Source organism: Corvus hawaiiensis, chromosome 8 (genome assembly GCF_020740725.1).
Source record: "Corvus hawaiiensis isolate bCorHaw1 chromosome 8, bCorHaw1.pri.cur, whole genome shotgun sequence".
NCBI lineage: Eukaryota > Metazoa > Chordata > Aves > Passeriformes > Corvidae > Corvus > Corvus hawaiiensis.
This window is the reverse complement of record NC_063220.1, coordinates 16442517-16468940: the sequence shown is the minus strand read 5'-3', so window position 1 is coordinate 16468940 and position 26424 is coordinate 16442517. Positions and strand designations below refer to the sequence as shown.

Genomic DNA, 26424 nt, shown 5'->3' with positions numbered 1-26424 from the left:
CCATGCATTAGAGTATGCATGGAAATCACCCTGATGTTGAAAAAGTACATTTTCCAAATACCAAATGGAGTTCCCATATGCACCTTTTTTGCCATATGCTTTGTAACAGCTACCTGTGTTACAGCACTGGTTCTAGAAAGCACATGATCATGTATATGTTCACTGCCAGCTCCATTCAGAAAGTTACACAAGAACTTGCTTTACTTGATTTAGAACATGTTTAAATTTAAATGGTTATTAGCTTAGTTATGTATTAAGTAGTTTTTGGAACCTGGGACTTTACTGTGTTTGTGCAGTGTAGCTGTTCAGGCATTTCATACTGCATTCTAGTACACTTCAATAATGAGAGGCTCTAAGTGTAATTTCAGTATCTCATCAGCTGCAGTTTAATATCATGATTAGTTGGTCACAGGGTTGGGCTTTTTTTGCTGACTCCTCATGTTACTCTGGCAACTAGGAATAATAATGGTTTGTCCAGTCATCCAAAACCACAGTCAAGCAAAAAAAAGACAATTCTATAATTCGAATGGAAAATAATGTGCTGTTTTTCTTCCAGGATGGAGATGCGAACAAGCAATTGGAAAAGCCAGATAGGAAATTTTACTGACAGTTCAGACTTGTTAAGTTGTTGATGAGATAGCATTATTTCTCTACTGCCTTTGTTTTTCTCTCTGCAAATTTAGGATGTCACCTTTCTGCCATGAATATTGTGGAACTAAAATTAACACCTGTAGAACATCTTACATGCTTGTATTGTGACAGATTTTTCTAAATATAAACACAGCAAACTCCATTTGTTAGATATTATTTTAGAACCTAGTCCATTAGCTGCAAGTTGTGTAATCTTTATTGTTTGTATATACATATAGCTTAATAATAGTTCATTAATTTACTAGCTGAAACTTTTAAAAACTGTTGTGGCCGTGAATAGTTAACTATTCACGTACAGTGTTAGAACAACTTACTGCTTAAATCAACTGTTGTGAATACTGTGGGCCACATAAAAAAGTGTATTTCTCTTTAGGCAACAATTGATTTGGTAGTAGGATATGAGCCACCAGCTGGACCTGCAAATCCAACTGATCCAGGAGGGACCAGTGCACAGGAAGGTATTTCAATCTTTTCTCAGAACATTATTGTTAAATCTCTTGGAGCTGTTTAAGGTAAGGCAAGAAAGTGATTCAGCAGCACTGTTCACCAGAAGCAAGCATGTCAAGACTGCCAGATAGTGATTTTTAAAGAAATTAAGGCTGAGTCAGAAGCTAAGAAAAAAATTGGCGTTTCCTGGCATAAAGTGGATTTTAGCATAATTTTCTCTATTTGCTTAAAAACTTTCAAAATGGCTTTTGTTTAGGAAAGAAAGGTTTTTGAATGCTCAAGGAAACTGCAGTTATCTGCTGCAATTTTAGGGCTGACCAAAAAGCAGAGAAGTCCCATTTATTACTTTCAATGTCAGGGAGCTTTGTGAAAAAAATTTTCTTGATTAATTAAACCTCTTTTCCCTTATAGAATGATTACGTTTTGGAAGACACTGTTTTATATTAGGTTGATATTTGACTAGGCAATGAAATACTGTGATCAGTAGGGAATATTCGTTGGTCTCTCTATATATCATATTTACCAGGCTTTTGCTGAGAGTGTTTTTGAGATCTTCTAGTTTTCCAGACTCTTAAAAGAACTGTGAAGTAACAAGCTTTTGCAGTTGACAGGCAAATAATAAGCCTAATATCAAGGCTGTGTTCATTCAGAAAGAAGGAAGTTTAATAAATGTTATGTGTTTGAAGAGAACTAAACCAGTTTGACCATTATTTGGTGATAGATAATAACATAAGAAGGAAAAAATTGAAATCAGGAGTCCACAGGAGAGAAATTTTAGTTCCACTGTCTTCACTTAGGTGTTCTTGGAGAGTGGAAGGATAAGTAATATAAACACAAAAACTGTGTGTTAAATTACTGCACATTTTAGAGAAATGTGGACTTGAAGGCTAAAAATGCAAATTCACTTTTATGAGATTATTTTGATAGCTTTTAAAATGTTTTTGAACTCTAAGACAGATAAAAAAATGACAGGGTTTTTAGCTAGTGTGCAGCAACTGCATGAAAATTATTTCAGCGTGAAATCAAACACACCTTAGTTAATTATTGTAAATACCTATTTCCCATGAAATGAAATCATTATCCCAACTGTGATAGCTACAGCTCCATTTTAGGAATTAAAAATTAAGTGCTAGGTTATGTAATCAGTTAGCTGCATGGATCCATCCAGGCAAATGCATTTTGAGAGATGTTAGCGAGGGGGGTGGGGTCTTCTGCTTATAAAATACGTAGTATGTCAGTCTCTCTGGTTTTACACATCTCTTACAAGGATCATGAAGGATGATCATTAGCCTGTAATTCATGAAGCTAGTATACATTCTGTTAAATGCCAACCACCAGAGACACAGCTCGTTCTTCCTCCAAATTTTACCATAGTCACTGTGCAGTTAAGAAAAGCTGGAAACTCAAGGGAGTGACCACTTTTGTGGTCTAGATATTTATGGATCCTATTTTGCAATACTGGAATCTCAGAGTATGATTCAGTATTGTAGTGTCATGTGGTTGTAGAACTGTCTCCCACAGTGGGATGCTGATTTCAGAACTGTCAAAGAGGCTTACTAAAAAACTTACTCTGCACTTAAATGTTGTGGAGAAGGATTCAGAATTTTGTTTTGGATGGCAGACCTTAAATGCATTCATGTATTCAAGATTCTGAACTAAAAACTGACGCTGTGCTATAGCCTAGCCTTGCTGATGGGAAACAGCAAGATTCATTCAACAGCAGTATTTATTCAGCTGGAATAAAATGAATCCCTTGTGGTGTATTGTGAACTATTCAGGGGATGATTACAGCTGAACTTTGCTTCAATCAGTTGATTAAAAAAGTGTATGGGAATTGTATTAGACACCCTGCATCCAGAAGAAAGACTGATCTAGAGGTAGTTTGGTTAGGATATAAACTTGTTCTTAAGCAGGCTAAAACGACTAGCTTTCAGAAGGACTTGGAAGCATGTAGTTGGCAAAAAAATTGTTGACGTGAGCTAATAATAGAATTTTAGTGGAACTCTTGGATATCAGACTCCTGTAACTTTAACAGCAGCTCTGCTATTTTTTTATTAATTGCACTGTTTTTTTGCTGTATGAGATGGAGAAGATGATGCAGGTTACGAGGAAGGGTTGGATGGTCCAGTTGGTGGTATCACACCAACAGTTCCAAGTGGCACAAAGGAAGCCCAGCTAGCTAAACGCATCACCAAAGGAAAGAAAACACGGAGAGTCCTTCCTAACAAACCACAAGATTTTCAGGTAATAGATTTATTAAATATTGGATGTTCCCTTTTCCTGCTGAGCAGGACACTGCTCCTTTTACATAGCCTGAACCTAATTTAATGTCAGCTTATCTAATGCACGATAATTAGCCTCTTCTTTTGAAAGCCAGTATTTCAAAGGTATTCTTCAAATGTTCCTGTTACTGAGGTGTCCAATTTTGTACAGTTCTGTCTGAAATAGGGATGAACCTTATTTACTGTATAGTTGTATAGATTTCAAACTACTATAGCAGCTTTAAAAATAAATGGTAAAGGCCAGTGGAAAAACTAGTGAAATAATTAACCCTAACTTGTCTTGTAAAATTCAAGTAAAATTACAGTTACTGTCATAATTAAGCTTGAAAAGTCTGTCTGGTTCATATCTGTCAGCTACTTCAGGTGTTGGCTAATATTTTTAGTGGTATAATAAGGAATTGTTGTCACCAGGATCATAGATAATATAGAGAGTGAATTAATATAAGTGTTTGATTTTTTTTTTTCAGATTCGTGTTAGAATCATTGAAGGTCGTCAGTTGCCTGGAAATAACATAAAACCAGTAGTCAAAGTTCACATTTGTGGTCAGACACACCGGACAAGGATCAAAAGAGGAAATAACCCATTTTTTGATGAAGTAAGTGGTGTAAGAACACTGTAGCTAAAATGCTGAGACTATCAAATGTAGAAAAATAGTTAATACAGCTTTCATTATGATCAATTAATAAGAATTTACTAATATTTATGTGTAATTATGGCTAGCATGCATTTTGCCATTCCCAGTCCCTTTATGTATTCACATCACTAAACACAACTCTGTCACAGTCAGTCTTAGCAGATAAAACTATCTAGAGGAAAGTCATACGTCATATGAGACATATGGAACACGTTCTTTGGTACAGTTGGCCATCTGGCAGAATCACTTTGAACAGTTGTGTTCAGGTCATAAAAATTACAGAAAAATTAATTAGAAATCGTTGTAGACCTCTATGGCACATTCAGATGAGTGCTCCGTGCAGTGCTTTGGGTCAGTAGGACTGCCACAAAATCTGGAAATATCATTGCCTTGCTACCCATGATTTGTAAAAGCACAACTAGATTTCTCTGTCCAGACAGGGGGTCTGTACATCAAACACACTGAAATACAGGAGAGAATTCAAAACCACATAGGGGACACAAGAATGATCCCATAGCTGGAAGACTAATGTTGCAAAACTTAAATGTAATAGAGAAAATGATAACTCTCATATCTGGGAATGTGTGGAAAATTCAGATTTTGGAACTGTGTGGCAAGCATGTGTAACACACACAGGCAAGACCAAGGAAATTATAAAACTTTGAAACATGAACTAAGCTGTAGGTAGCAGTCAAGATTTATGAAGCTATGGAAAAAATAGGGAGGGCAGAAAGCCAGTTGCATCTTATATTGAAACAATTCCTTGGCAGTCTCAGTATCCATTGTAGTCTTAAACTGGAATAGGAGGGACAATGTTTACGTACCCTTCCATTTTGTTGTATAAAATATTGACTGGAGTATAGCTGGGATCAAAGACCAAACTTAGTGAGGCATGATCTATTATGAAAACAAGCTAATAAATGTTATATATATCTTCATGCTATCAAACTATCAGATTTATTACTATGGTCTTAAATTTAAAAACTTCAAATCATTAGAATCACTGTCACCACTAACCCTAAACAAGGCCTCTTTGACAACTACAACAGAGATGGTTAGACCAGGATTTACTGTCCTGGCAAATGAACTTTATAGTTTCTGAAGTTGTTCCAGTGAGAAAAGTATGAAGTGCAGAGCAAGGAGCAAAGGGCAGTGCTGGAAGTTTGCAGCACAGTTATGCTGACCTTGTTTGTTCAAATGGAAGTTGTGACTATCTTGTCTGTTTTGTACTGAGACAATTTACTAAATTCGGTTTTTCATTGTGCACCAAATTACCACATAGTATGTCCAGCAAGGACTTTTACCCCTTGTCCAGCAAGGAGGCGGGGTAAAAGTACTGTATCTGGCATGCTTTACATGCCTCTTAAAATAATGTTTTTGCATTTTATGTTCAGGTAATTATGTGTTTGTCATTTTAAGACAGGGGTTTTTTGTTTGTTTTTTACCTTGACAGATATTTTTCTACAATGTCCACATGACTCCTTTAGAGTTGCTTGATGAAACAGTTAGCATTCGGGTAAGAAAAACCAGTGCATGTTCACAAGGCTGCTGGATGCCTGTAGCATCCTCTGGCCATTTCACCAGGTTGTTTAGGAACATTCCTGTTCATGCTCCTTTGTCTTTTTAGGTGTATGATTCTCACTCTCTACGAGCGGACTGTTTAATGGGTGAATTTAAGGTGGGTATGAAGAAAACTCTGTATCTTGACTAAATTAAATAAAATGGGAAAAAAAATTTAAGTACTAGTTTTAAATGTCTAAATTTATACTTCTTTTTCATGGAGCCAAAGAATTACCTGATGATGTCTTGCTTCTCAAGGTAGAGACAATTTGCTCAAAACACTAGTAAGCAGGTTTTATATTTGAGTAGAAGGTTATTGTTAAAGAAATGTGTGTGGTTTATATACCAAGTTCTCTAATTTGCATCCAGGTAACTTCTTCTTCTTTTGTACGTCAGATGATTATTTGGTATGAGATGAGTTTGAAGAGATAATTTTATTAGGTAGTTAATAGGCAGAATAGTGATATGTATGGTGGCTTAAGGATACACATTCTCAAATGATGTGGAGAGGAGTTCCTTTGGTCAGAAGTTAAGTAAAAGAGATGTTGGAAAATTCTCTTAGTTAAAGTAGTTTCTGTGCTTCTGATGGTATTAGTGAGATGGTCTTTATTTGGATTTGTTATGATCAACACTGGAAAGTAGACATCTGCCTGTCAAGAATTCCCATGGCAATTGTAATGGCTGCTGGGATCCACTGTTACAACGCTTCCAGTATCAGTGCTGGCTGTCTTTTCTGCTTGCTTATTTGGTACTGCATAAATTTACTAGGTCTCTAGACCAGCTTTTTACAAAAATATGCAAAGGGGGAAGAGTGCTCTTTTCTAAACGAAACACTTTCTGCCACAAAGCTGGTTGCTTTTTGCTTCTCCCTGCTTATTTTCTTTGTGATTTCTAGTGATTCGGTCAGTGGTATACTGCTCTGTGAAAGACTGATTATTCACTAAGCAGGTGACAGCATGTCGCTCACCTACTTTCTCTTCCTGCAGGCACACATTTCAAGAGGAAACCACAAGGGTAATTCTGTCTAGAAAATCGCCCTTTCAGACTTTACCTGCAAGGAATACTAGCCCCAACTGCCTTGAGCAAACATACTTACATTCCTGAACATGTTTGACATCTGATACAATGAATGATGCAATCTTGTCCAGATTTGACACAGTGAGGGCAAGAAATTGTCATATTCTTATTAAAGAAAAGGAAATGATTCATTTAAAAATAAACAAGTTTCACTTCTGGAACTGAAGGATGAGATGTTGAGCAGGAAGTAGGAACAAAAGTATTCTGAAAAAACTGTCTGAACATAAAATAATGGGTGAGCGTAGGGAATTCAAAAAGCAGTAAGCCATCCCCATCTTGTGTCTCTGGTAAATGAAAAAGCTGGGGATCCAAGAAAAGAAGGAAATAACTACATGTGTTAGTTCTAGTTCTAATACATCTTTTCTTGCATTTTCTTCTTGGCTGCTCTATCCATTAGAAATCCCTCATTTTTCAATGTAAGGCATTTTCTCTTTCTTCTCCTAGTAGAATTCTATGTAAACTGTCTTCTGTTTGTGACAAGGGAACAATGTAGTACTGCTCATGAAAAACATGGGGGGTGTTGCCCAACCATTTTTCTGTTTTGGTATTTCTTCAGAGGTAATGCCTTTGATCTTTATTTCAGATTGACATTGGCTATGTTTATGATGAACCTGGTAAGTAATAGTTACTTCAGAACTTCTTTCCTTGAAACTACAAGCTGAAACATTTCATTAAATTTCTAAAGTAAAAGAGGAAACCTAATATAAAGTTATTTAGGTTTGTTGCTTTAAGTATTAACTTCAAAAAATCCAACAATATATAACTCTTTTCAGTGAATTCACAATGAAGTACAAGCCCCTTTTTTATCAAAGACCTAAAATTTGAAAAATAATGCAAAAATATTTGGTAACAATGTCCATGAATTATTATGCCAAAATAGTTTAACATCAGATTTCTTGTTTTGGATGGCACTATTGAGACCTGTCTAGGACAGAATAATTTTGTTAAATAATTAGGGTAATTTAGGATAAAGGATACTTTTAAAATAGCTAACTGCTTAAATGATGTCTGCCATTTTATAATGGATATTACTGGGGCCAGTGGTGATGTTTGTTTTATTTCAGGCCATGCAGTCATGAGAAAATGGCTTTTGCTGAGTGATCCTGAAGATACAAATTCAGGAGCCAAAGGCTATATGAAAGTCAGCATGTTTGTCCTGGGAACTGGAGATGAACCACCAGTAAGTTTAATTTAAATGTTTTTCTTCCCCTCTCCACCTCACAGATATTTATTTATGTCTCCCCAACATTTTTTTAATCCTGTATAATTTGCCCTGTGAGCAGTATTTATAAGAGATTTTACAAGTGGTTTCAAGGGCATCCTGTACTAAGTGGCTAACTCAAAGCCACTGTTATTCTCCTCAGTTAAGCAACCTCTACCATTTGTGGATACTCCTTCACATACTAGAAGTAGGGATGTGTTAGCCTGGTTTTGCATGCAAGCTAATAGGTAATTCTCCTTAGCGTAGCTAAGCAGGCAGAGTAACGCTGGTACCAGTTCCAGGACTAAGTCTGGAATGTCTCCACTACTACAAAACACAGACAAGCCAATAGAGAAACCTGAGTACCAGAAAGCTCCAGATTTTTCTTGCTGAAAATTAGACTCCTCAATAGTTACAAGTCAGGCACAAGTAATCTGATGCATATGAAAGCAGTAGGTAGTTTTAACAATCCAGGCCTTCACTGTCTGCTGTTCTGTCAAGGGGAAAACAGGCGGTTTTTTCTTGTAATGCTTTTCTTTCCTGACCATTGCCCATAGATGAAGTTCTGCTTTTCTTCCTGTCTGACGTTTTTGCATACTGGTACTCCTTAGTTAAATATAATGTGGTCCCCAGAACCATGGCAGATTTCCTTTTAGTTCTGTATTAACTCTTCCTCTCCGCTGTCCTCATGATTCTTGAAATCACAAGGATATGTCTAGTTATTTGTGGTGTGTTTATTTACAAATGAGGAAGCAGTAAGTTCTGGTAAGTTATATCAGTCTTGTAAGCCTTTTCTAATTGTAGTAAGATACCTTGTCTTGAGATGGGTATGAAATTTGCATAAAGTTGGCATTGTACATGTGCCAAAATCATCATTGTCTGATGATGACGATTTTGAAAGTGTGGTTACAATAGACTCCTGCAACTGAGTACTTTAGAGATAAAACTGAAAGTAAAATAGTTTAGCTAGAATTAAATTTTTGTGACTGGATAATTTGATACAGTCTCATTCTTCATAATGAAACTGTCAACAGTCTTCTACATAAAGAATGTTGTGGGCAGCAGTTTAACTAATCACGTTAATTCTGATTCTGTACATTGCCCTGTCTGTTTTGTCTACAACTGCATCCCCCAACAGGTTGAAAAAAGGGAGAGAGATAATGAAAGTGATGATGTGGAGAGCAATCTTTTATTACCTGCTGGGATTGCACTTCGATGGGTCACTTTCCTTCTCAAAATCTACAGAGCTGAGGACATTCCACAAAGTATGTAGCTTCTCCCTACTATCCCCATTGGTGTTTGGTTACCATTAGAAATAGTTATTTGTGTTAGCTGTTCAGAATAGAATATAGGTGACTTTTTATCCGTTACTAGCGTATTTTCTTTCCTATATCTGTGTCAAAATAGGCAATGTCTTCAAGTATGTGTATAATGTTTTTCAAATACAGTGATGCCTTTAAATTCAGGCATCAGCACTTCTTATTATTTTTGAAAAATCTGTATTATTAAAATTGCTCCTAAGCCAAAATTCTCAATTTTTACCTGCAACACTTCAGAATTTTGTTTATCAGGTTAGACTTTGCCCTTCCTAGATCTGTAAGCTGGTTGATTTTGGTAAGATTGCAATGGGCAATTTATTATTTAGGATTACTACTACTACTACTAATAATAACAAGCACCTTAATTTAATCTTTGACACCTCTCCAGTGGATGATGCTTTTGCACAAACTGTCAAGGAAATATTTGGAGGAGAAGCAGACAAGAAAAACCTGGTAGATCCATTTGTAGAAGTTTCTTTTGCTGGGAAAAAGGTAATTTAGTAAATATCTGAACCTTTGTATTCTAATTGTAGTCCTGAGAACAGATTTCATATGCCAATATGATTTTTTAAGTTTACCGGAACTATGGAAATTTTAAAAAAATGAAAAAGTACAGTTCACTTTGTAAAATTACAAGCTTCAAGGTACAATAGAAAGGGTGTAAAACTGATGACTAATGAAAGGAATGTGTGACTAAAGGCTAGAATTGACATGCCAGATTGCTTGCCTACCAGTTCTTCCTGATTGCTTTTAGTAATTATCAGATACAGATCTTTCTGGACAGATTAACAGCGTTTGTACATTTAAATAATAATGTGTTCCTTAGAATGATGAATTTGATCTGGAGCACAATTGCACAACTTATATTCATTACTAGTCAATTTTTTTGTTATTCATTCAATATGCTATATAGTCAGGTTGCCACACCCAGTAGTACAGAAGATCCTTAGAAGACATGACTAGCAAATAATGCAGCCTCTCCCATACGATATATTCTTCATCTACCCTAAAATCTGCATAAGAAAGCTGGAATCAAGTCATTCCTTCATCTCATTTTGCTGCTGTGATAAAAGCACGTTAAATTGTGGCTTGTGGAAATAACAAGCTTTAATAATTTCATTTAATTGTAGCTAGTGAAAATAAAAAGTAGGGTAACTCCAATCTCAAGTTTAAACGCTGTTTCAATATTTTCTTTTCCTCCTAAAGTCATTAATGCTGCATATGGAGATTACTCTAACAGTAATTATCAATGGGAAACTCATTGAGCATCAATGGCTCATTGCAGCATTAATCCAGGCTTCAATGATTGCTACCCCTAATTTTTCCAAGCAGATGGTGTTATGTCCTAAATCATAGCTAGTAAATACTTTTTTGGTCTGTTTTATCTTTCATGTGTTGTATATTTGATTTCTATTTTGGCAGGTTTGTACAAATATAATTGAGAAAAATGCTAATCCAGAATGGAATCAAATTATTTATCTTCAAATCAAGGTCAGTTTTTTACCTTTGTTTCTGTAGTAAACAGCCATTCTTTTGGAACTCAGGGCATTAGCATTACAGAGGTGAAAAAAGGAATGAGTTATTTTACTTTCATTGCTTTTTTTCATTTCAGTTTCCCTCGATGTGTGAGAAAATAAAACTTTCAGTTGTTGACTGGTGAGTTATGACTTTTAATCAAATTACTTAAGAAGCTAAATGATAATAAGTGAAGAAAAGTCTGGTTCTATAGATGCCAGGTATTTTTACAGTGCATGAGAGTATTTAAGCAAGTGTTTAAGTACCTTTATGGTTTCTTTACAAGAGATCTGATTAGTGTAACATGAGATTATTTTCAATTGTGTGAAGTGAGAACTGAGCACTGTCACTGTTTAATGATAGTGTAAAAGTCAGGTGACTTATTAATGGTTTACAACCCACTTTTGTACCTAGTCTTTACTGTCTTTGTTAGTAATATTGAAGCATTTCAGGTGATAGAAAATGTGTGTACTAGTAGCTTGCTTCTGTGTGTGATGACCAGCATTATATTTAAATAAAATATTCGTTTTTCTTTTTTGTAGGGATCGACTTACAAAAAATGATGTAGTCGGAACAACATATTTAAGTCTCTCAAAAATTGCTTCTTCTGGAGGAGAGATTGAAGGTAATTGGTTGAGCAGTGTGTAACACACTCTTGTCTTACAAAGAATGGCAAAGATCAGTGTTCTAAGAAAGTATATTTATCTATAGTTCCTCAATTCTCTGGCAGCAGGATTATCTGTTTCTGGAGTTTTCAAAACAATGCTCCTAGAAAAAGTTCTATGGGACTTTTCAAAGTAAAGTATTAAAATTTTAGTGGCTAAACCACATCATCATGGAAATAGCAGTAATTCAAGATTTGGTGTTCTGTTTTATATATAGAGATATATACACATGTATGTAAGTTAGTGAACTAATTAAATTTGTGTGTACTTTCCCAAATTCAGAAAACCATGTGACATCACAATCTGCAATGTGTAATATATGCAAATTTACTTTGATGCTTAATAAGACATTTAATTTCAAGACAATCTGGAGTCACTGCTTCAGATCCACTTCTTTGGACAGCGGTAAACAAGACTCCTTTTGCTACCTTTTAAGAGTATCTGTTCTACCTCTGAGAAAAGAGCCTAAAAGCTGTGGAATGTTCCTGAGTAGTTAGCCTAAAGGAACTATCTAGAACCACATATTCATTTCCTGGACATTACTATGCTGCTTTCAGATGCTGAGGGAACTTGGGTCAGTCTCTGCTCTGATCAGTAGCTTACTAGAAGCAGGCACTGCATCTCATCGCATGGGTGCTCCATATTCCTACTTTGTGAACTCTGATTTTGATTGCACTGCTATGATTGCAGACAATTGGTTTATGTGCTTCAATTAGTAGAGATGGCTGGATATGTAATTTCATACAGCTAAACCCCAAAACTGAATAACTGCAAGAAAACAACAAGTTAGGCAAGATATGAGATGCCTAACATATTGTTCTCATTGGAAAACAGCTTTGTAATAAAACTCTTCTTTACAATATTTTAAGAAATACTTTTTGTGCCAATATTTTGGATAATATTAGAAAAATCCTGCTACATTTATATTTAATAATTTTATAATATAATTTTGTGATTATTGATTATTTCTTTGTAATCTATATTTATAATCCCCTCTTTTTGTAGGAAGACCTTTCATACAATTGAGCCAGCTCCCAGACTAGGATTCTGTGTTAACTTGCCAGAAAAAGTGTTTTGTCTTTTTAAGGAACATAGTTCAGCATATTAGTTGTCTGCACAGAATTGTAAAGCTCAAGGTTGAACAGGCTTAACATGTATTTATCTGACTATCCACACTAGTTTTAAGAGCACTGTCTCAAAATCATTTTCACCATTATCGCAGTAAGAATCTAAATTACTAATTTTTTCTGTTGTATTTATAAAATCCATATGATAAGTACTTGTCTGAGACAGGCCAATTTGTCCTTAAATTGGTGGCTATATCAGATGTTTAAAAACAAAGTTAATGGCTCCAATCTTATACTGACTTGAGGCAAGAATTGGATGTAACACATAAAAGCTCATAACGTAGTCCTCTTAGAAGGACTGCTGTTGAAGTAAGACTTCATGCAAGCATTCTTTTTATATGTCCCATGCGCAGACAGAAGCAAAAGAAAAAGGCAATGGAAAAGCCAAGACAGAAGGGTTGGGCTGTTGGGGAAAATTCAGCTCTGGAGAGATCACTTGTACTCCCCATATGAGTGTGTATCTTGAACTGCAGCTGAGTCACAGCACACTTACACTTCAAGCCCTTAGTAACTGGGGAGGTTAATTTGATTTCTCTCTCTGCTGATATACTGACATTGGAATTTCTATTATCTTCTCTTTAGTGCTGTGCCTGAAGCTGGTTCTGGCTTCTAAAGGATTGTGAAACTGAACTAGTCTATAGTCCTCAGTAAATGTAAATGTAGATACTCTAAGGGACCCTGAAATGTAGTGGGTTTTTAAAATGTTTGTAAGATTTAAAAAGTAGTTTTAAAAATAAATCTATATTTTGTATGGAGAAGAATTGTACAAAGCTGAAAAAGAAGCATCAAAACAAGATATTTTGGCAGGTATATGCTGGATTTTTTCCTTTAGAATTTGCACAGGAAGAGTAATACCTTCATATATAAAGCATGAAGCAAAATTCTAATGCACATGAACGTAACTTTTTTTCCCAAGCCTTCAACTTTATTTTAAAAGGGGATTGCTTTGTGATGTGTGTTTTTTAAAAATGCTGTTTTCACTTGTTAGTTATGTAACTCATGTAACTATTTCTCTTTTTATAATATAGATTTTTCATCTTCGGGAACAGGGGCTTCATCTTATGAAGGTTTATATCTTCACCTGTTACTGATTTTGTGTTCCATTGCCCAAACTGAAGAATATTGCCTAAGATACTCCATCAGCTTAAAAATATTTCTTAATAATTGTTTGTCTAAAAGATTTCACCACTGTGATTAAAGAGTATCAAACATAACTAACTATAAACCAGTTTTGGCACTGGAATTGGTTTGAAAATATTTCTGTTTGGCTGGTGCTTCAAGCTGTGTGTTAGAGATGAGCATGTAGTTGCTTTAATTACAAAGTGCTTAGTCTAACAATGCCTTGTAATTTTTAACTTAGCTATGAGATCACAGATATATTTGCACCTGCAGAGCCTTGCGGAAATAAATAACTGCCTAAAATAATTAGTGGCTGTTTTGCTTATGCTTAGCAAGCTATATAAACAAAATTTGGAAAATAAAATCTGATTCTGTTACTGCCTGGAGAGGTGACTTTTTCCATAACTGTCTAGGTTGACATCCAGTTTTGAAAGACTTTATGGTAAATATTTAAATAGTGAGAAATAATAAGTGGAGTGCAGTTGGAAGGTAACCAACATTCATCCACACAATACTTCATTTACTATCTTCCTTTCTTAATAAAGTAATATTAAGTTAAAAGCTGAAATAATTTCTCTGAGTCAGTTTCTGTTATACATGATCATTAGCCTTCTAAAAGTAAGCAATTGAATTTTATATTTAAAAAAGTAGAAAAGAAATTATTTTTATTCCAGTTTTGGGAGGGTTTTCTTGTTGCCTATATGTTTTTAAATTTATATTCTGTTTAATTTATTATCATCAGTAAGTAGTGAATGTAGTAATTTAACACTTGTCAGTACCTTAAATCTAGTCATACTGAGGTCTGATGTGAGCAGTTCAGTGTTAGAACTTTTTAAAAATAGGACATTATTCCACCAATTTCCTTTTAATTCAAAATTTGAACTGTTTCTAATTCAGATGTAAGGATGTGCAAGTATTCAAGTGCAAAATAGAGAACTGGAAATCTTTGTTTTATATTGTGCAGATTATACGTGACTTAGTGTTGACAGGTAATTACATCAAGACATCACATTCACTTTTACTATCCACTCAGTAGTGGCATAGTCACACAAGGCATAACTCTTTACTGTCACTGTCTTACCTCAGCCTTCTTTTCCTGTGAGAAATAAGTGCCTCCCTCTCTGTGCTTCAGATCACTCCAGGCAATTTCAGTTGCCAAGGTTAAGGACCTGTTTCTCATCTTTTTTTTTTTCTGCTAGAGTGTGCATCTTTTTGTGTGGCTGTTTAGTTTGATCACTGGTCTGTGCACTTAAGTGATTGCAAATGTTGTTTTACTCGGTTTCATTTTTTTTCAGAAAATGTGTTTTCTGTTAGCATAAGAGCATATGATCCTTGCACATAAACTAAAGCTATATATTTGGAGTGGGACATAAATTCTTTTTATTCGGTGGGATTTTTGCTGCATGAGGTAGTATTTAGTATAAGTGTTGTACAATGAAGTGTTGTACAATGAGGAAGTTAGGTACAAGTACAGTCAGTGGTATAATTATTTTAAATTAATATGGTATATCCAGAGAATAAAGTGTTCTTATATTACTAATACCTAACTAATATCTAACATTTCTTCTAATGGATTTGATGGTAATGTTAATTGTTTTTTTCTGGCTCAGTATGGTAATTAACAAAGATACAATGGTAATATCTTCTGTTTAGTAAACTCTGGAGAAAGTGAAGTTGGCTTTTTACCAACATTTGGGCCTTGTTACCTAAACTTTTATGGAAGTCCAAGAGAATATACTGGATTCCCAGACCCCTATGATGAATTAAACTTTGGAAAGGTAAGTTTCTTTATTAATTGTTTTTCACTGAAGAATTAACCCAATTCTTTTTAATCAATGAATTGATTAATTTTAATGGGTTTTGTTTCACATTATGCACCCCTTGCTCTTTCTTTTTGAATAATATTTTATATTGAAGATTAATAAGGAATTATGATAGTATTTTCCATTCCTATCTGTTTTCATTTTGAAGGTATTTTTGAAGGAGCAGCAGTGGTTTTGATGATTTTCACTAACTGCACATTTGCATGCATTTGTATTTCTTCTTTCCTTGTTTGCATAAATACGTTTTTCACTTCTAGCGTTAAGTAAAGCCAACTGCTTTATTTCACTTGTTCCAATATGTGCATCCGCCTCTGCAGGATTTTTGAGAACACGTCAATGAAGCCAGAATCACGTACAGCTGAAGAAAAAATATGCTACTTTAGGGCAAATATATAAAACTGGATTAACTAGATTTGATATGTGTTTATGTTACAGGGAGAAGGAGTTGCTTATAGAGGGAGAATTCTGGTTGAACTATCTACAATATCTGAAAGCAAGCCTCTTAATAAAAAATTAGAAATGATTCCTAATGATGACTTACTAGTTGTTGAGGTAAATCCTTGTTTTATTGTCACTGTTGGTAGTGGAGATGTGGTTCGGCTGGTTGGTTCTAAGAGAGTGATCTAACTCACTAAATCGGTACAATAAGGTTGAATCTTCAAACTAAGAGAAATGCTTATTGGTGGCTGAGGAGTCGTGGCTACAAAAATGTTGTGCCCTTGTAGCAAGAAGTGTTAATTTGAAACATTTTATAATATCAAATACAGTAATTAATTATATATGTTATATTTTTTGCTTTCTTCTCAGAAAACAGTAAAAATGTCAAAGTTATTATTTCCATTAAGAGATTGCTGTTGTTTTCTATAATTGTGGATCCTGTTTTGAAATGCAACTAAAAAGGTTGCTTTTGTAGAAATACCAGCGCCGACGGAAGTTCTGCTTGGCTGCCGTGTTTCATTCTGCCACAATGCTGCAAGACACGGGAGAGCCCATCCAGTTCGAAGTGAGCATTGGCAACTACGGCAACAAGTTCGACACCACCTGTAAACCTTTGGCATCAACGACTCAGTACAGTCGTGCTGTTTTTGATGGTAAGGATGCTCTGGTTTAGGGATTAGATACTCTAAAATTGTCTTTTTGAGGTGCTGTTTATGGCTTTGGAATGTCAGCCCAAACTGCACTGAACACTTCCTGAAAATGTGACAGAAAAGAGTGCGTGTGGCTCTTCACAGCTCTTGAGATGAAGTTGCATTTATGGAATACATGCTGCAAGGCCTACTGAGGTTATTAATGAAATTTTGAGGGAATTCAGTGAAATCTTTTGATCATGTACTAGATGTGCACAAAATTTGCAAGGAAAAGAAATCACATTATTTTAGAAGTATCAAGAATTAAGTAGGAAGAACACGCTTTGAATATTCTGATTTAGAATAAAATAGTAACTTGTTTTTAAACCATACATCTCACAGCCTAGAAAAAACCAAACTATCTAGATCACAGGAAAATATATTTTGGCTATAATTTTTTTTAATTTACTGCAAAGAGTAGTTCTTTTTTCCCTGTGTGTTAAATGAAATTGTCAGACTTACTCTGGTAAATAATTATTTGAATATTTTATTTCAAAGAAAGACTTATATTAATGTGCCATCAGCATCAGTAAGTTATGGGAAAAAATAATCAACATGTTAACAGCTAATTTATTTTTAAAAATCTGTTGGATTTTGAAGCAATTTGAAGTGAGTGTTTGCCATTCGACAGATGCTACAGTGGCTTGAAAATACAAATTCTTAGATGAATTTGGAGTAGCTTATATGTTCTTAATGATTTGTAGTACATAAATAAAATAAATATAGCAACAGTGTACAGTATGTATTCCTGCCATGAATTCTAAATCTTACATACAAATGTTTCACACCAGGTAATTATTATTACTACTTGCCATGGGCAAACACAAAGCCAGTTGTAACGCTGACTTCTTTTTGGGAGGACATAAGTCATAGATTAGACCCTGTGAATGTAATCCTAAACATGGCTGAAAGACTGGTAAGACATTTAAAATCTCTCTTTTGCTGATAGGCTTCTCATTTTTACTTTTTTTGATTTAGAGGTGTAATCAAACAGCAACATTTTGAGCAAATTATGGAAATTTTGTGATACTTTCTCTCCTTTTTTCTTATCAAAATTATAAGTAGCTTAGTGTAGCAAATGGCACTGTTAATCATAGGCCTGTATTTTAGCAAGGCTCAATACAGTCCTGCTTGAATCCACAGGGAATTCCCACAGGAAAGGAGAATCCTTGCTGTTGGTTAGGGGCATGTTAAGTCTGTGGAAATGTTATTTGCATGTTTTGTTAAATACAGTGGGGGAGAACATCAGAATAGTCCTGTTAAATATGAGTGAAGTTTAAACACCTGAGTCTTTTTTTGGTTTAGCTTTTACACGGACAAATAAATAAGATCAAAATCTTGAAACTCCTACTGACCATAAACTACAATGGAAGTTTATGAGTGCAAATTCTTTTCTTTTAAATACCTCAGCAATCCAACTTAGCCACCTTAAAATCAGGAATGCAAGCTAAAATGTCTGAAAACCAATTAGCTGAGATGTGGTTGAAGCTGATTGATGAACTTACAGAAGGTATAAGGTAAAAGAATCTTTTTTTATCTCTTACATTATCATTCTAGGCCTGCTCAGAATCTTTGCTATTGCCTCTGCTAAGTCAGAAAACAAGTTCTGAGGACTATAAAACTGACTAACCCCTGAATTGACCTAAGAACTGAAATTCCAAAAGTCTCTGAAAGTAGTAAAACATCATGGATATTGCCAATGAAATAATCCAGCTAGTTGTGTAATTCTCCTTTATCTCAGGATAGTTTTATTACTGACAGTGATAAAACAAAACAGTATCTCTTGAAAAAATCTAAGGGAGGACTGTTCTGAAAATAGGTATTAGGTCTCTCTTCTGCCTTTCTTCCATCCTCCCTTCTTTAGAATTCCTCATGTACCTTTGGTTTACCCATGTTTCAATGTTATTCCTGAAACTGAAGAGAGAAGAAAGTCTAGTAATTTACTGGTAAGCCCAAAATAAACAGGTCAAAAGGTATGCAGAGATTAAGGACCATAAAGATCATACTTTTGAGTAAGCCTCTAGTCAACATGTCTGTATGTATGGGAGTGTTCAGAGAAGGCAACAGGAGTCAGCATTTAGAGTTTTGAAAGAGAAAAAATTCTAAATAGAGAGGAAGGATTTGTATGAGAAAGAGACATTAAAAAAGGAGGTATTGAGATGGGGAGAGTAAACAAGTGGATGATAAAACAGCACAGGAAAAGGAAAGGGAAAATGACAGAACAGTTATTATCCATAAGAGGAAATAAAGAACATGAAATGAGAGAACAAATTCATCAAGTTGTAGAGCCAATATAAAAGTAAGCAGAGGGAAAAACAAACAGTGGAGGTCAGTATATACTAGCAAAGAATTACATGATAGAAAACTTATGTAAAAATATAAACTAGTAACTTCATAGGATGCTGTGATCTGAAAGAAAGCAGAGAGAAAGAACTCACAAACTTCAGGAAAGTAAAAGGTGAAGGGCACATGGAGCCATCTAGTGAGTGTGGAAACTTCAGGTCAGTTCATCATCCTGACACATATTTGCACTGTTATTAATTCAGGCCATTGTTTTATAAAATATCACTCAACAATTATCGAGCAATAGCACTTAGACATATCCACCAAATGAACTTCCTGTTGCTCTTGGGATACAATTCTCTTTTTTGATTTTTTTTTCAGCAAACTCAAAAAACCTCTGTCAAAGACCTAGTTTCCTGCATTGAATTCGTAGAAGATTTTTCCTTGCTGTGCTAAAGTTTCAATGACTTAGGAGTGTGAGAGGGTTTTCAGTGCACTACTTAAACCTAAAATGATGTGACTTTCTGGAAGTTCTGATCCGGTGCATTTGATTCATGTCTAAGTAGCTCCCAGGGCAGACAGCCCTTGCGCTCAGATTAGTAGAACTAACTGTAGTGGAAGGCACAATAGTCAGTATCAAGGTTTTACAGAATCAAACCCCTTAGAAGTGCATCACATGTCATTAAGTATAGGTCAAAGAAGAGTCAGTCTTTTCAAACTAGGCAGTGTCTTCAAAAGTTTTTTAACTTTTTCTAAAGAATCATATTAAAGATGTTTTAATAAACTCTGTTAAAGGGTTACAGTCATTGGTCTTTGAAAAGCAGCCTTTTCCTCAAACCTCCTCTAACTCAAAAAAGCTCATTTTTCCTACAGAATTGGACAGCACTGTCAGGCACATGGTGTGATTTTTTTGGGGTTGTCCTGTGCTTAGCCAGGACTCAGTGATCCTTGAGAGTCGCTTCTAACTCAGAATGTTCTATGATTTCTTGGTTGCACAGAATAGTTACTCTGCCCTCTGGTGACTCAGAAGTTCTGTGTCATGGATTTCTTTTAGACTTCTTTGATGTTTTCCTGCCAGAGGGTTAGATAAGTCTAGTCATAGACACAAGCCATATTTGTCTGTTGAGTTTCTGGGAATATACTGTTTCAGTGAAGGAAAGGAACCTAATCTTGGTCTGTTGGTTTGAGATTTACATGTTGAGACAATATTTTTTTTACTGCGAACATATAGAGAAGTGGATTTTCCTTGGTTTGATTGGCAGCAATTGCATTAAAGCAAACACATCAAGATGTTCTACCTTGATGCTTGTTATGTAAGTCCAGCCTTTCCCTTGCTTACTATAAACACCTTGTCAGGTGGACATCTCTGCAGAAATAGATGCAATAGCGGTGTTCCAGTGGTTTTCAATCACAGGAAATGATGGCACTCAATCCTTTGCCACTGTTTGCATGTCTGCATTTAGAGTGTAGCTAAATAAAATCCACTTAGATTATTAACCATAACAAATATTCTCTTTTCAGTAAACCATTTCCTCTCATAGAAGGCAAATCTAATATTACAGTCCTTGACACTCAGATAGAAAAATTGCGCCTCAAGTCTCTCAAACAGATTGGAGAAGCAGCAGCAAGGATGAGAAATGAAGCTACTGATGTGAAAGCCACTCTGACAGAAATTGAGGATTGGTTGGATAGATTACTGCAACTGAGTGAAGAGGTTAGTGCTGCACAATACCAGTGATTGGTTTAGCAATACTGGTTAGTTTAGCAATACCTCTCTAACACAAATGGGTGTAAAGTTCACTGCTAATCAGTATCCACTCTCCATAGAATAGTAATTTTAGGTGCTGTGAAAGTAAGCATGTTCCCATCTGTAACTGCAATTTACTTAAACAAAACTCGTGTATTAGCTGTTCTCACTGAGAATGTGTGTTGGGTAATGATCACGCTGTGATTGGTAGAACAGACCCTGTTCTGTTTAAGTGACTGTATTTTGTCCTTTCCTTTCTTCCTGAGTTGCAAGTCACTTTTTTGGTTCAGGGACTGCAGGGTATATGTTGGGTTTCCACAGCTTGTTAGCTGTAGTAATCAGCTTCTAACAGAGTTAAATCTGTTTCTGTGGATTTTTTTTTTAATTTTCAGAAATGTTTTCTGTTTTCATCTTGGCTATCTCATAATTGCTTTTCACAACTTTTTAGAAATGGTTTTATTTTTAGTATGTTGCTTCTGCTCTGTAAAGCTACTGGTTTAAAAAAAAAGAGTTAACTGGCCAGACTTGCAGCTAGCTCACAAAGGTGGGCACAGAACTCCAGAAAGGTAATAGGTGGTTTCTGTCTTTGCTAAAAGTCTTACGAAGACATACCCTTAACATGGAAGCATCACAAGCACTTTAATATGTAGCAGGTCAATCCAAAGCATCAACAGAAGGCATCAGTCACTGCCATTGCCATTAGGGAATCAAGATACAAAATGTCTCTAGAAAAATTCATAAAGGATGTAAGGATTGTTTTTTTTAATAAAACTTACTTGCTTTCCAAAAATCTTAATGGTGTTTTTATGATTCTTTCAGACCTATGTATTGTTTACTTGCAAAATAAAACTATTCCCTCTATCAGAAGTTTGTGGTGATTCTTGATTCTAAATGATAAATCCTTTGACATAAACCCTTATTTATGTTTCTCTTTTCTAAGACCTAGATTAGTTTATTGTTCTATTAATTACTCTTCTTAACCCTCCTTTCCCCACAAATAATCTGCAGCCACAAAACAGTATGCCTGATATAATCATATGGATGATCCGAGGGGAGAAAAGACTGGCCTATGCTCGTGTTCCTGCACACCAAGTGCTATACTCCACAACAAGCCCTGAATCATCTGGTAAATATTGTGGAAAGACCCAAACAATCTTCTTAAAGGTACTTTATTTCTCCTTAAGAAATAATTAACTGCCTAAATTGAGATGCCTTCTGACATGAGTGTGAAACATGCAAACAAACTATGAACAATGAGGTGTCAAACTCAGGACAGATTAAAAGCCAACTGCTTATTGCTTCTTCAAAGTATCAGAGTTTTAAGTCCATCATAAGCCAATTAGAACCAGTATTGGCCCCTATCTTTGAGACTTTTCTAAAAGAGCTCAAAATTTTGATAGAACTTTAAAGTGTTACTTGAGTTGGTATTTTGGGGTTCTACATGAATGGATGCTTTCATAGGGAATAAAAGTGTGAGTCAGAGAAGTTCCAAAAACCTATTCAAAGTTTTGGATGGTTTTCTGCAAGCAATAGAGCATGTCTACACCCAGAAGTTGTCTCTCTGAATTGGGTCTTACCCTTGAATGGGAATGGCTTTCTCCATTTAAGTTGAAACTGTATTTAGTTGAAATAAACGTAACCAGAAAATAGCAACCTGACTGTGAAACAATAGCACTTACAGAGTTTGTCATTTTACTAGTAGTTACAGTGATGAATGCTTCAGTGCAGACAAGCCTGTATCTTCATGGTTTTATGCAAACCCCCATTGATTCTGCATTTACTGAACCATCCCTGCTAACCTCTGCATTTCCAGAGTCTCCCAACAAGAAACTCAAATATCAACACTGAAGTTTTAAGTTCTTGTCAAAACTAAAAACTCATTGCTGAATGAAACTTGGGAGAGAATATACTGGAACAGGGCTGATATTACTGTTAGTGTACTTGGGTTTTTACATGCCCTAGACAGGTATAATTTAAAGAATATTTTCCTCCTGAACTACTTACTACTGACTTTTGAGAAAAAGCACTACGGGAAGAGATAAATAAATATGTATTGTTACTCATATCTCTTTGTTACTGTGTATATTTTACTGAAAGCTACAATACCTGCATAACATATCAAAGAATAACGTTTTTGTTTTTGTGCCAGTACCCACAGGACAAGACGAAAGATGTCAAAATGCCTGCAGAGTTGCGAATTAACATTTGGCTGGGGCTCAGTGCAGTTGAAAAGAAGTTTAATAGCTTTGCAGAGGGAACATTCAGTGTTTTTGCAGAAATGGTACGTCCATCATTGCTTTCTTGCTTTAAACTTGGATGTGAGTGTTGGGAATTCAGTGCAGTTGGAGCTTCTTTGTGTGACGGACAGAAAGAGAGAGTAGTGTTTATTATAAGGAAACAAGTAGACCCCATTCAAGGCAATTAATGATCGAGTCCATTGTACCTACCGGATGAACTTCAGCAGACCAGATTCTGACCTGGTTAGTCAGGTACAAATCTGGTTAATTCCAGTGATTTCAAATAAGTTTATTTTAGATTTTAATCAGTGTAATTAAGATTGAGATCTAAACCATTATGTTTTGGCATGTGAATAACCCTTTTTTTTTTTAATTGCTTCTTCACTTATACAAATTATGCTTGGACACAACTGATTTTGCTTAATAATGGTTCTTCTGTAGCAGTGGAAAATTTACTGTTGCTGACAAAAGGCTATAATACAATAACATTTCAATGAGAAGAGTTAAAAAAGTCAGAACACAAATGCTTGAGATAGTCCCACAGCATATAATAGAGGTTTTGAATGGAAATGGTAAGTAGCAGGTATGTTTTATATGCCACATCACATAATGGTGCATACAACCCCGTAGCAGGAAGATGGGTAATAAAGACATTTTTCCAGTGGTGTCAGCATTGCACCTGTGCTTAAATATTTAGTAAGTCACTTAAAGCAATGGGTGTTCAAAGCCATTATTTAAGTATACAGTTTAAGAGGCTGTTGAATATCTCATTTGTTGATCTTCAGCAATCCAACAATTTTACATGAATAAGAGCAGAAAACTCAAGACCATCATAAACTACAAATAATGCCAGGAGGGGAAATAGACTATTTAAACTGGACTGACATCAGAATCATGCCCCTGGTAGCTACTGTGATAAGATTTTAATTCAGTTATACATATTACAAAATAAAAGATTTTAAATAGGAGGAGATTTGAGATGGAAAAGAATGACAATCATGCATTTAGGGAACAGAATGAACTTGTTTGAATAATGTAACAGAATTTTATTTAACAGCACTCTAATTTTGAGAAAATTTTACTGTAGTTGTAGGGAGGCATTACATTGAGAAGATTGTTTACCAGGCAGCACAGAAGAAAATGAAAGAAAGAAGTTAATAATGACATTGCAGAGTAATGTGGAAAGGGAATACTTAATTTCAGAACAAGTAAAATGTAAAATTATAGTAAAATGCTTCAGTTGTAATAGTTACATAAATATATATTCATTTCCCCCCCTAAAAGCTGTTTCTTATTCCTAAGTAATTATTGCATTTTTGCTTTCTTCCTACACAGTATGAAAATCAGGCTCTGCTTTTTGGAAAGTGGGGTACCTCAGGACTTGTTGGTCGCCACAAGTTTTCTGATGTTACAGGAAAAATCAAACTGAAAAGAGAGTACTTTCTACCCCCAAAGGGCTGGGACTGGGAAGGAGAATGGATGGTTGATCCTGAAAGAAGGTCAGATTTTTTAAATTTTATGCAGGTAGGAATAAAGGCGTTTGTGGTGTTGAGTAAAAGCTCTTCTCTGTTTTGCTGGATGAGAAAGAGATTTTAAGCAGAATGTTCCAGGACAGCAAAAACCAGACAATAGTCAAAGCTAGTTAATAGTGCTAAAATTAGCATTACCTTTTTAAAAAGTAAAACAAAACAGGCAACAGAAAGAAAGCATCCATTTCTAAGAACTAGCTTATGGTTTTGCAGTCCCCGTGTTATGATGGCTCTATTGCTTATATTCTCTGGGTCTCAGTGCTTCATCTTTTAAAAAGGGATAATAGTAGTATTTCATGCCTAGGAAGCTACTACAAGGTTTACATGTGTCTATGTGAGATTCACAGATCCTGCTGGGATGCTTTCAGAGAAGACCCTTGGATTGGTGGATCTTCCCTAGAGAGAAACTTAACCCTGGCATCCAGTATAAATCTGCAGTTCATGCTGTAGTGACATCATTACAGCATCTGCATGGGCATTCACAAACACTGGATGGTTTTTTTGTTTATTTCATTAAATACTGAAAAGTTCCATTGCCATTGCTGAACACCTGACACAGGTTATTTCTCAAACGGACTCAAGGCAGGCGGTGTTTTCAGTATAAGGTTGTGGTGCCATGTGACAGCTCCTCCCCAGGCAGACCAAATTTGTGAAGTGTCAGTCCTTCCTGAGCTCTGACAGGTTCAGTCTTGCTCTGCCAGAGGTTTTCAGCTCTGGAGTTGTGCCAGTCTGACTGTGTTGCCACACTTTAAACCAGACTGGGTACATTATTTGTTTCATAAACAAAAGCCAGCTTGAGAAAGAGACTCTTTTTTTTCCTAAAAGAAAATATTTGGCCCATTTTAAATTCTTGTGTTCTGATGGTGAAAAAGATACAGAACTGCTGCTATAGAAAAACTGTGCAGGGAAAAATATGTGCTATTATTTGATCCATTTTAAAATTTCATCAGTTGTAGGTATGAATGGATGGTGTTTTGTTTCTATGAAATTGGTCATTTTTATGAATAATATGACATGAAGAAAATCAGTAACATGGAGATACTTTCTCAGATAATGGAAAATCCCTTCCTGTTGAAATGCCTATTTTTTTGCTATGCAGCTGCTTCCACTGGGAGATGATCTGTGGCTCTATTTGGCCAGCAAATGGCAGTGTGGAACACACTTTGGTGCCTTCTGAACCAGAGTGAACCACCAAGGGAAAGCAAAAGGCTTTTATCTGATTTAATGTTCTTCTATTTCTTTTACTTGCAAATTAGAAAAATATTAGCCAACTGATTGCTTGCCTTGTCAACAGCATAAATGGAAACAAAATTAAGTACATTGCCAAATTTTAATGCATACATAGATGCACGTGCTTTAGAGATGCATATAATTCATACACAGTCCAGGTCTCCTACACTTAAATATATGATGTTTTTTCTTTTTCCAAGAGGACATATTGGAAGCAGATCCTGAATTAAAGAGCAGTTAAACATTCCTACTAGTCACTCATATTTATGAATAATGTTCCTCCTAATGCTTAATGCTGCTGGAGTTTCTTCAGTGTTTTTTTCTGTTTCCTTCATATAGATGGACAGTCCAGAATACCACCATGTGTGCACATTCTGTACTATGTTTCTGTATGTCCTCTGTAGTGAACTAATGTGGGTTTTATTTATAATTGTATTTTTTTGGATGTGCAGTTTGTTGACTGAAGCTGATGCTGGTCATACTGAGTTTACTGATGAAGTATATGAAAATGAGAGTCGCTATCCTGGAGGGGAATGGAAAGCATCTGAGGAGAGTTTCACAGATGTGGTGAGACTTAAATTTTTCACTGGATAAGTACAGGTTTAAGGGAAGGAGTACTATGTTTTGCTACACAGTGTATTTACTCTACTAATGCACAAAACTTATATTTTCCTTATATAAAAGAATGGAGAAAAAGCCCCGCCCCCACGTGAATTCACATGTCCTTTTGGATGGGTGTGGGAAGATGATGCTTGGAAATCTGATTTAAATCGAGCAGTGGATGAACATGGTAAGATTTACTGTTTATCTGCTGATTATTAGGACAATCTGCTGTATTTCATAATGAAGG

General features: G+C 35.5%; 1 protein-coding gene across 6 annotated transcripts in view; it reads left to right on the top strand.

Moving 5' to 3' along the window:
* MYOF (myoferlin) overlaps positions 1–26424 on the top strand; it is a 64350-nt gene that overhangs the window by 14102 nt on the left and 23824 nt on the right. For 4 of the 6 annotated variants that reach the window (XM_048310667.1, XM_048310669.1, XM_048310672.1 and 1 more), the window contains exons 5-28: positions 1025–1109; positions 3182–3342; positions 3848–3976; positions 5469–5531; positions 5643–5693; positions 7236–7266; positions 7717–7832; positions 8992–9118; positions 9561–9664; positions 10595–10663; positions 10785–10828; positions 11230–11312; positions 13508–13546; positions 15252–15376; positions 15857–15973; positions 16335–16512; positions 17340–17464; positions 17959–18065; positions 20353–20545; positions 21587–21742; positions 22728–22859; positions 24151–24314; positions 26027–26141; positions 26259–26364. In XM_048310667.1, the coding sequence (XP_048166624.1) occupies positions 1025–1109; positions 3182–3342; positions 3848–3976; positions 5469–5531; positions 5643–5693; positions 7236–7266; positions 7717–7832; positions 8992–9118; positions 9561–9664; positions 10595–10663; positions 10785–10828; positions 11230–11312; positions 13508–13546; positions 15252–15376; positions 15857–15973; positions 16335–16512; positions 17340–17464; positions 17959–18065; positions 20353–20545; positions 21587–21742; positions 22728–22859; positions 24151–24314; positions 26027–26141; positions 26259–26364 (2620 nt within the window). The remainder of the gene's footprint in view (positions 1–1024; positions 1110–3181; positions 3343–3847; positions 3977–5468; positions 5532–5642; positions 5694–7235; positions 7267–7716; positions 7833–8991; positions 9119–9560; positions 9665–10594; positions 10664–10784; positions 10829–11229; positions 11313–13507; positions 13547–15251; positions 15377–15856; positions 15974–16334; positions 16513–17339; positions 17465–17958; positions 18066–20352; positions 20546–21586; positions 21743–22727; positions 22860–24150; positions 24315–26026; positions 26142–26258; positions 26365–26424) is intronic. The other 2 variants (XM_048310668.1, XM_048310671.1) reach the window with 1 other exon arrangement.